At 44.4% G+C, this 10,946-nt stretch overlaps 1 protein-coding gene across 2 annotated transcripts; it reads right to left on the bottom strand.

Moving 5' to 3' along the window:
* Positions 1 to 4,641: 4,641 nt before the first annotated feature.
* Positions 4,642 to 5,918, bottom strand: LOC123106323 (uncharacterized). Of its 2 annotated transcripts, none has more exons than XM_044528521.1 (2): positions 5,287 to 5,918; positions 4,642 to 5,173 (listed from the first exon to the last, which is right to left on the bottom strand). In XM_044528521.1, the coding sequence occupies exons 1-2, from the start codon at positions 5,639 to 5,641 to the stop codon at positions 4,881 to 4,883; spliced, it is 648 nt and encodes a 215-aa protein (XP_044384456.1). In that variant the 5' UTR covers positions 5,642 to 5,918; the 3' UTR covers positions 4,642 to 4,880. The 2 variants fall into 2 exon arrangements, with proteins under 2 accessions (XP_044384456.1, XP_044384457.1); XM_044528522.1 differs by having other exon boundaries at positions 5,302 to 5,915.
* Positions 5,919 to 10,946: the final 5,028 nt, after the last annotated feature.

Below are 10,946 nucleotides of genomic sequence, written 5' to 3'. Positions count from 1 at the left end.
TCATCATGGTTTTCAAAAAGTTTGTCACTGTTATAAAATTGTTTACCACGTGATTCTGATAATAGTTTCCCTTTTTAACTTTTGTATTTATTATTCTTATTACCATTTTCTTTTTACCTCTTTATTTTTATGTTTATTTTTTACTTATGCTTATTTTTTATTCCTATTTTTTTAATATTGTAACCTCTTTTTTCTGTTATGTATTACTTTTTTCTTTCCTAATACAATTTCTAATCTTCTCATACTTTTAGTAATTCTTTTCTTCTGTTTTATTTTGAATGTTAATTTTCATCGTGTATTCATAAAAAAGTGGAAAGTGCACAGTCCAAAATGTCATCATGTATTAAAATTATTTTTTCATGTAATAAAAAAGTATATTGAAATATTGTCATTTAATTTGGAAACGTCCATCGGGTATTAATTTTTTCTTGATTTGTAGAAATAATGTTTGCATCAAATTTTAAAAAGTTAATTGCATAGTAATTAGTGTATTTATAGAACATTATCATATATTCCAAAAGTATATTATTGTTTGAAACATTTGTTGCTCATCAAAAACCATTCAACTTATATTTTTAAAAAGTAATTATATAAGAGTTTATATACAAAATCCCTTTATGTTGGCTCAACATAGCCAGTCTCAAACCAGGGTAGAGGAGGGTTGTGAAAGGCTTGGTGAGCCAACATCGAACTCAATAACCCTATAGAGATTAAGTCCAAAAGAGAGAATGGGGTAGACCAAAACTAAGATTGGAGGAGTCTATTAAAAGAGACTTGAAAGACTAGAGTATGACCAAAAAACTAGCCATGGACGGGGGGGGGGGGGGGTGTTAGGGATCCCTGTGCTAGAGCCATATCTATGTTTTTGAGATCATGTGGTTTTCAACTATAGCCTACCCCAACTTGTTTGGGATAGAAAGTACTTTTTATTGCACAAACGCATGCGCACTTTTGAAGTTACAAGAACATTTGTTCAGAAAGGTACAAAACAAAAGTAATAACTACACAGACATTCTTTTTGATATGTGAATAATATTTTTATTATGAAAAAAATCTTTTGAAAATTGTTTGAATATTTTTAATACATGAATATATTGTAAAGAAAAGAACATTTAGAAAAAGTATAAAGAAATTTTTTAAAATTACACAACCTTTTTCTCTTTGTCCTTTTAATCCTATGGACGAACATATCAAGAAGAATTCAAATGTACGGTTTGTGGCGACGATATCGACACACTAGCTAGCTTAGATTTCTTTTAGCACACTAACCAACTTAGATGTAACTACCTACGTGCGGTCGAGGCTATAGTGGGCCAGCCCATGTGATGGACTGTGCAGGGCGGCCCTTTAGTATTACTCTCAAAATCATCATATTGACACGCTCGACGTCATCAAAATTACTAATTGAGGAGTACTCGTTGCAAACATCACTTTAATTCCTCTGGTTGCGACAAGTGGTGCACATGCAGATTGTCACTTGTCGCAACCTGTGAGTTTTCCCTTTTTTCTAGATTCGTTTTTCAAAACGTTTTATCTCTTAAACCGTGCGTCCAAATCTCTAACCGCTTTTACCGTTGGATTCCTTGCGTCGAGATCTTCAACATTAGATCTCATGTTGATAGATTTTGACGAACTTTTTTTCATGAAAAAAACCGGACGAAAAAACCGAACCGGGACCACGGGTTTTTTCCCATTTCGAAAGAGGCACGCCCGTGCCTCTCACGACATCACAACCGTGCCTCTCGCGGAAGCAAAATCGTGACTCTCGCGGAAGGAAAAAAAAAGAGAAAACGCGTTTTTCCCATTTCCGAGGAGGCACGGCCGTGACTCTCGTGGAAGCACAACCGTGCCTTTTGCGGAAGCAAAACCGTGACTTGTGAAAAAAAAATTAAAAACGCGTTTTTCCCTTTTCGAGAGGCATGGCCGTGACTCTCACGAAAGCACAACCATGCCTCTCGCGGAAGCAAAACCGTGACTCTCGCGAAAGAAAAAAAAACAAAAAATGCGTTTTTTTTTCATTTCCGAGAGGCACGACCATGACTCTCGCGAAAGCACATCCGTGACTCTCGCGAAGCAGAACCGTGACTCTCGCGAAAAGAAAAAAAATAGAAAACGTGTTTTTTCCGTTTTCGAGAGACACGGCCGTGACACTCGCGAAAGCAAAATCTTGCCTCTCGCGGAAGCAAAACCATGACTCTCGCAAAAGAAAAAAAAGGAAAGAAAATGCGTTTTTTCACGCAAAAAAATTCAATTTTTTTTATTGAAAAGCTGAGGAAACTGGTGGAAAACCAGAACGTTAAAAAAACCCGGGAAAATCCCGTTTAAAAATCTGAAAACGCATGCGGAAGAATAAAAAAAATCAGGAGGGAGCGCCCAGAGCGCGACACGTGGCGAATGGCTGAGAACACGCCAAGTGGCGCTGATCGTTGCGAGGCTCCCGAAAGAGCGCTCGTTAAGTAGTTGCTCTCCGATGTCATTTTTTTTGAGCTGCTGTATCCTTTATTAGAAGTTCAAAAACATAGGGATACAGATAATTTCGGGCAAGATGCTAAGCCACACGTGGTGCCCGGGACTTAGAGAAGCCGCAGCCTTCGCCAAGGCATGGGCTTCTCCATTGTGCTTTCTATTTTCATGTATAAACTCTACATCCTGGAATTGCCGCCGTTGATGTTTGATGTCTTGCAAGATGGAATGATAGTTGCAAGGAGCTTCAACTTGTATATTCGACACCACTTCCAGACAATCAGATGCAACACAGAAGGATTGACTATGTATTGAAAATTTTCCAACAAGAACTAAAATATTGTAATGGACATTTTTAGACACAATGATTTTTTAATACAGGATTATTTCAATAAACAATATTTGACTGTGCATAAAAAATGTCCATCGTGCATGAAAAATTCCATCGTGTATTGAAAATTTTCCAACAAGAACTAAAATATTGTTTATCGAGTAATTCATAAAATTTTCATCGTATAATGAGCATTTTTAGACACAATGATTTTTTTATTGAAATATATAACACATTCTCTTAAATGTGCTGAACACATGTTGCACATGTTCAATATACATGACGGATTTTTTTTGAATGCAGAGATATTTTAGAATACATAGTTAACATTTTCCTGATCAATTGTTTTGCATTTTTAGAAAGTATGGGATAAAATTATTTGAAATACGTGACAATCTTTTTTTAATGCAGTATAAAGGTTCTCAAAAACATAAGTTAAAAATTGAAAGCAAAGAAACAAGGAATAAATAAAATGAAATAAAATTTTAATAGAAAATGGGATTATTTAATTGAACAACATTACTAAAATTTCTGACATGTTGATGGAAAAAATATTGAGTGCTTTTCAAAAAATCTTCGTACTGATTTAACTTTTTTAATAAGGTAGAGAAAAACCTAAATATAAATAAATATAGGGTAATATATATGTATCAAATAAGTTGTATTTATTTTTGTAGATTAAAAACAAAAAGAAAGTGGGAAAAAGGAAAATCCAAAGGAAAAATATAAATAAAAATATAAGAACGAACAGGGAAGCCAAAAAATAAGGAACCAAAAACGAGAAAAAAAATACCAAAAGAAAAAAAGTCCATAAATTGAAAAGAAAACCCGCTCTAATGTGTCATGGCCCGTACGGAAAGGGCCTGGTAAGAGTTAAGGTGTCAACAAACAAACAACGATCCAAAAAAAAAAACAATACAACTAGTAGGTGGGTTTGCCTCCGAATAAAATAAAGACTAGTAGGCGGGTAAAAGCCCTAGGGCCCAACCGAAGTGTTTCGTTCCCAACCGCGTGCGCGCGAGAGAGAAGGCGACCCGGAGAAGACAATTTCCCTTGTTGAACGTCGGTGAAGGCACGACCTCTGCCATGCTTATTATTCGCACCTCCCATTTCTTTTCATAGTTTTCACATAATTAGGGTTTTTGTTACGTTGGTGGAGCCAGAGTAGTGTGGCTGTCGTCACATTGAATAAACACAGCCTACGCGTGTGTGGGTTGATTAGTCGTTCTCCCTCTCACATTTAATAATCCAGTTGTAATTCTTAAACTGTGTCCAATGTACTGAGTGGTGCTTGATGATATTTTGTCATGCGTATATAGAGTTCTGAAATCAGTCTTGTGGTACATTTGCTAGTGGCCCCGGTGGTGCACTAGTGCGTGTAGGACATTAACCAATTTCAGTTCATACTTGCAAGCAATGGTGAGGATATCATTTTTTTAGCGTTTCGGTTGATTGAGGATAAGAGATTAATCGGAAATCAGTCAATTAATCATTTATATCAGTCAAATATTAATAATTCCAGGTTCCAAGCACTGAAAGCTAAAAATAGAAGCAAACATTATTGTGTTCAAAGCCTTTAAATAGTGCAACACCATGTCAATACATAACTACTCCCTCTGTACCACAAGTATTGTGGTACAGAGGAAGTACATATTACATATCAAACAACGAGTCAATGATAAACAAAGCAGGACAATACTACAACACATGCCTTATCGAATAGGAGATGAAGTGTGATGTGCAGGCTGAAGGGGAAGCCTTGTTTTGGGTTTTGACCATCTGGGTCTAGCACTATTAATCGCTAGATTTCTGATTAATCATTTGTCAGAGCGATAAATCGGCTCAAATAATAAATAGCAAAGATAAGATATAATCTTAATGGCCACCCACCCATCTATAAGTGATGAATCGGCCGGTACATCAGTGAATCGGATGATATTTTGAACATTGCTTGAGCATCTAACATGTCTAAACTGTATTTAGTAGAAAATGTAAAGATCAAAGATAGGTGGCTTAAGGCACCGAAGCATCGTCCGTCACTCAGCCAGCTGCAGAGTCTCGCTTGGACAAGGAGCACTCCGATCCGCTACAGGTCGACCATGTCGCGCACGGCATCCGCGCTCATCTCCTCGAAGATCATGGCCTCCACGCTCGCGCCCACCCGCTCTGCCTCCGCCTCCCCGTGCCACTCCCACTCCCTCGCCGACATGGAGCTCAACAGGTCCAGCTGCGCAAGCACGGGGACCCTTGCGATGTCCCCCGCGACCCTCTCCCACGACGAGACCACCTTCCTCCACTCCTCCTCCGACTCCTCCTTCTTGTCGGGTGGCGGCGAGCTGCCTGCCGTCGACGATGGCTTGTCGTCCTCCTCCTCCTCCCCTGTATTTATCATTTATCAAGAAGCAGAGCATGAAACGAAGGTGAATTATTTGTGGGCATGACTGTGCTGACAGAGGAGAATTCTCCTTGGAACCGTGAAGCCAGAAGCAGACCAGTGTAGTGCTTACAGTCGCTGAGCGTGGGCGACGACGACGCTTCCTCCTCGTCGTCGGAGCACCGCAGCACGTCCAGGACGGACACCGGGCTGAGCCGCCTCGCGTCGTCGTCGCAGTGCGCGTGGCCGGCGCGCGACAGCGGGCGGAAGCTCTCGCGCTTGCGGGCGGCGCAGGGGAAGCAGCCGACGGCGAGGCCGTCAGACCGCCACCGCGGCACCGCCCTCCTCACGGCCCGGCCCCACGAAGCCCTGACGCCCTTGTTGTTGACGGAGCAGCAGGGCTCTCCCTGAAGGAGGAACGGCTCCTGCTGCTCCCGCAGCACCTCCGAGAGCCTCCTAACGCCGCCGGCCATCCACGGCGGCTCTGGTCAACCAGCTTCCAAGCAACTACCAGAAGCCGAAGAGCAGAGTGGTGTGGGACTCTGTGCTACTGCGAGCGTCAGGCGAACTTCTAGCGGCCGAGCTCTACCTCTCATGAAGCACAATCGATCAACATGGCGGGGCTGTGGACGGCGACTGATCCTGATGCAAAGGTCGACATGTCTCCTCCTCCTCTCCTTCTCCTTGCTGAAAAGCAAAGCAATGGTAGGGCACCACTGCTACAATTACACTGTGGCAGGGGGCTCACTGACAAAAAGTGTGTGTTCTAGAGACAGAGAGAGGGGTCCTCTCCTTTCTTCCTGTTGTGGACAGTAAAGAAGGTCCACTCTCTTGGTATTGGTAGGTGGTCGCTGAGGAGTGGTGGAAAGGTGGAGGAGTCATGCGCGCGTGGTGCAATCTGCTGAAATGGCGGGAAGATGGATGGTAAATAAAACAACAAAGGAAGGTTTTTTATCTGATGGCGATGTTGTTTGCTCAAAGGGTGGCAAGGTGGCACTTTTAAAATGATTCATGTGTGAAGATGAGCGAGCAAGGCCGCCATGGATTCAGGCATGTGTTTTGCTATTTACTTTGACCTTCAGGTTCAGGCTCGGAGATGCCTGGGCTTGCACTGCACAGACAGCCAGACAGGGACAAGCAGAAGCCTCCAACAAAGGTGAGGTGAATGAAGGAAAAATTGCAGAGCTACAGGAGCTAGCTGGTGTACGATAAGTACGTTTGTCTGTAGGCTCTTGCAGCTAATTGTCTAAAACAAAATGCAGTTTTTGTTGGTAGCTTAGGGCATGTACAATGGTTGATAAGATAGTTTTATCTTAATTTTTGCATGTAATTTGGAGATGACAAAGAAAAATGTCTATAATGGGTCATCTCTTAGCCTTATCTTCAATAACTAGCAATTCCTAAAAATATGGTGAGACATATTGTGCTAAGAGATCATCTCTTGTTTTATTTTAAATAAGAGAAGACTTATGAGTTCTCTCTCCTCCACTTCATTATTTATCCTACGTGGCACTCCTAAGATAGCATCATTGTACATGCCCTTACTACATCTACAACCAAGCACATCAAACTCGGCTTAAACGGTAGGGCGGACGGTCCGGTAACCGTCCTGTCCGGTCACAAAATTTCGATCGAAACGGGCGACTCAAATGGCCTCAAACGTCCGGTCTGACGTGCACTCTTTATATCCAACCTAAATATGAGACGCATATGAAAACTTCTGAACGTCTCCGACACGTCAAACCCGGCCCTCGCTGGTTCGCCGGACGAAATCCTAATCACTTCACTCCACTCAAATCGTCATGCCTATTCACACTCCCTCGCTCACTCATGCAGCGAAAGGCCTGCAGCGGATGGGCTCCATGGCCCTGCACTGCATGCAGACTCAAGCATGCATGCATGCACCCTTTCCAGCGCTGAGATTATCAAAGGTGGTACGTGCATGCATCGTCCAGAGAATCAGCTTCAAGCCATGTTTTAATCATGCATGCATGTTTCACAGTGAGTAACAGAGGTTTTTAGCAGTAAAAAGTCCCTCTGCTCCACTGGCGCCACCGGGTGCCTTCCTGTTGTCGACGCCTCTCTGTTGGATGAGTGGGAGCCCGGTTGTTGATGCTCTCAGACATCTGCATTCTATCTTTTGGAAATGTGTTGGCACTCTGTTTGTAGTTTTCAAAAATTCACTATTACTCATTTCTTCTCAATTGCTAGCTCTTGGACACTCACAATATAATTGTGCATTGATCAAGCCAATTCTTGTGGAAACTCGGTGCGGCGGTCTTTCTCATGTTCGAGGGCAAGAAATGAGTCAAAATGACCAAATGGATGTCTCAGAGGTAAAATGAGTTAGAACGACTTGCTGCTGCAGTGCATGTTCTCCCCGTCATCGTCATCAGCTCACGCATGCATGCATCTTTCCTCCGGACATTGCCACAGGCCGCAACAGCTGTTGCTGCTCTTCTCGGCAGCCTGTGATTGATGCATTCATGCAGGTACGCTTCTTGCAAGCTTTGCAGAGAGTAGCAGGCAATGCAATGCAACCTTAGGAGGGCAGGGCAGAGATTCAAAATCAAAACCATGTCGTTCCTATTAATTGTCATGCATGTTCAGACTCAATCACTCACTCACTCGTTCATTCATGAGGAGGAGGGGACTGCCGCCTGTCTAATTGTCAGAAAATGAGAAAATCAGCATCGTGTACTCAAATCTGTACTGGCAGTAATGGGTCGCTGCACTGCATGTCCCTCCTTTCCTTTCTGTTGTGCAGTGCAGTGGCAGCTGAGCTGCCCGAAACAGTCAGCCAAGGAAACGAGGTGCCACAGCGCACATGTGCATTTTATCTTTTGAAAAAGTTTTGGCGCGCTGTTTGCCTGTGGACTGTCTTTTCAGTTCGGTTAGAGCAACTCCAAAGGAAGGACCCATTTTATCTGTTTGGGTCATCCGGACAGAAATGGCCAACGGGGCGACCCAAACGGATGTCCGTATCCGCCTGCTGTCCGTCCCCGATCCAAACCTGACCCAAATCTGGGAACAAATGAGTACGAAGCGGACGGAAGCGAACGCTCTCGTCCACCGCTGTCGCCTGCTTGTGTCCGTCCCTGGTCCCATATGTCAGCGACTGCAACGCCCGCAGCGAGGCCACCGGCGCAAGTCGCCGACACGCGCTCGGCCGCTCCTCCGCGCCGCAGCGAGGCCATCGGCGTAGGTCGCCGACGCGCGCTCGGCCGCTCCTCCACGCCGCCGCGAGGCCACCGGAGCAGGTCGCCACTGCGCGCTCGGCTGCTCCTCCACGCCCCTGCAGCAGAGGCGCGAGCAGAGAAAAATCTCGCGTGGGAGGGGATCCACGAGGAGGAGAGGAGGGGCGGCGCGAGGGAGAGAGAAGGGGCGGCGTTAGGGAGATAGGACAGGCGCCGCGACGAGAAGGGGACGGGCGGCGCGAGGGAGAGAGGAGGGGGCGGGAGGCGCGGGGAGTTTGGGTCTGTTTTTGTGCCGCCCGTTGGATACAAGGTTTGTCCGCCCCATGTCCGCTAGGCAGACAGGTGAGCCAAACGGACACGAAACGAACAAAATCGGTGTTCGTTTGGGTCCTTGCGTTGGAGTTGCTCTTATGTATCGATTGATACTATATTGATTTGATCTCGCATGAAGATCTGTGCAATTTTTTTTTTTAATTTTTCCTTTTTCTCCTTATATACTCCCTCCGTCCCATGTAATATAAGACACGTTTGAAAGCTAACACAGGTTACAAAAAAGGGTCTTATATTGTTGGACCGAGGGAGTACTATATATGTTAAGTCTCGGTCCTTTTGCAGTTAGCTCTAGCACACTCAAACTATTATTGCACGTATAGTGTATGCCTCACCTACACTGGCTCGACTCAGTAGGAGGGAAAAGGATTGTCATTTGGAAGCGAGTGTGTGCTCCGATGGCCTGGGGGTAGTGTAAGCCTTTCAGGAGTTTTTGTACTGTTCTTAGCGGTGTGCAAGTGTATTAGCTGGTGGTTATTCTTCTGCTCGAGGTGTTTAGCAGCTCGCCCTTGTACTTTGTACCTTTTCCCCTCACTATAATGCAAAGGCAGAGCTCCTGCTGTTCTCGTAGAAAGAAAAAAAAAACACCTACGCACACTGCCTGCTTTGTCACTCTAAAGCGTGTGACTGCTGGCAACTAGTGCTGCCGATGTTCAGACTCCAAAATGCTGGTGAAAAGCTCTCAGCAGGTTACAGGTGCCAGGCCAACTTTTGGGTCGAAAAACTCTGGGCGGTGGCCTCATGTTTCACAGTTTCAGAGCAAGAAATGACCAAGAAATGAAATTCCCAAAGGTAAATAGTACTAGTAGTATGTTGCATGCACTTGGTTTGCTGCTGCAGGGCATTGTCTCCTCACCATCAACTCATTTCATTTTCTTTTCTTGTCTTTGCACTCAGCTTTGTTTGCCATCAGCAGCTTGTGATTGATTGTCTCCTGCATCCACAGACCACAGGCCACAGCTGCTGTCGGCTACTGCCAGATCTGGGATGGCCAGCTCAATCGCATGCATGCATGCATGCATAGGGAATGATCTTTTCCTTGTCTTTTTAAAAAAGACTACTGCACATATATATTTTCTCCAAGGACCGACTGAAAGTCAGGTACCTAAAAATACATCGAGGGTCAGTCACTTCTTTCCTGTCCATCGGATCTTCATCAAACGGCTCACACGTCGTCTTTCACCTCCCAACCTTCTTCCCCCCACGATCTGATCCGGCTCTTTTCTGCAGCCGCCAGCCTACCCCACCCCATCCGCCTGCCTCCACCCCTCGCGGCCGGCGGGCACTGCCACGCACCGTCTCACCGCCCCACCCTCCCCTCAACCTCCCCCCACCGTTGTTGCTAGCCACCGCCCCGACTATCCCTCTAGCCCCTGCATCACCCATGAACAGCTTCGGCGATCCCCTACACTCCTCGACGACTAAGATAGATACTGGGGTTGGGGCTTCTCCTAAGATAGATGGTGGGGCTGGTTCTTCTCCAGCAAGGTTGCTTCTTCTCCGGCGACGTACAAGGAAGAAGGAAGGAAGAGGTAACTGACGCAGCCAAAAAAATTAGGTGCCTGATAATTAGCAAAACCGTTTCTCCAAATATTTTTACTTCACACGCACTTGACACCTGCATTTCTGTTACCACCTTCTCTGTTCATAAGTTGAGCTAACATATACATAGTTCGATTTACAGAGTTAATCTCTTGTGCAGCCTTGGTGTCTGCTTGGCGCGCAAAGTGTGTGATCTTATTGAGTTTTTACAGGGGAGTAATTCTCTCGTGTGTTAACAAAAATGCAGGGCTCTCTCGTGTTAAATTTCTCAGCCTTGAACAAATATTCATTAAATTCTATTAGTTTTTCAGACTAATTCTCGTGTTAAAAGTGCAGCTTGCCATAAACTGTGAAGAATATCCTAAAAAAATTAAAAAAATAAACTGTGAACAAGAGTACCTATTTGTTTTTGAGAAAGTGAACAAGAGCACCCACACATCATCAGTAACCTGGACCGCGTATAGACCTCCAAGGCCTTACTGGATGAGTTCGTTTGTGGGCCGAAGAGAGAAGCCCTGCAAGAAGGCCTTTTCTCTCAGCACAAAATTCGTCGATGGGGACAGGGTTAGTTGAATTTTATTAATTTGTTTCTTTACGTTTCTTGTGGACGTGGTAATTACTATTTCACTGTCAATAAAGCTATACAACCATTCGCAAAAAAAGAAGTGAAAAAAGGTACACAACTACAATGTTCTTTCTCAGAAAATGC

This window comes from Triticum aestivum, chromosome 5A (genome assembly GCF_018294505.1).
Source record: "Triticum aestivum cultivar Chinese Spring chromosome 5A, IWGSC CS RefSeq v2.1, whole genome shotgun sequence".
NCBI classification, from domain to species: Eukaryota; Viridiplantae; Streptophyta; class Magnoliopsida; order Poales; family Poaceae; genus Triticum; species Triticum aestivum.
This window is presented reverse-complemented; position numbering and strand designations above follow the sequence as displayed.

Bases quoted from the DNA above. Each gene is read 5' to 3' on its own strand.
- LOC123106323 (XM_044528521.1), bottom strand. From the start codon at position 5,641: ATGGCCGGCGGCGTTAGGAGGCTCTCGGAGGTGCTGCGGGAGCAGCAG. The intron at 5,174-5,286 runs GTCTGCTTCTGG...TGATAAATACAG, and splicing joins CGACTGTAAGCACTACACTG to GGGAGGAGGAGGAGGACGAC.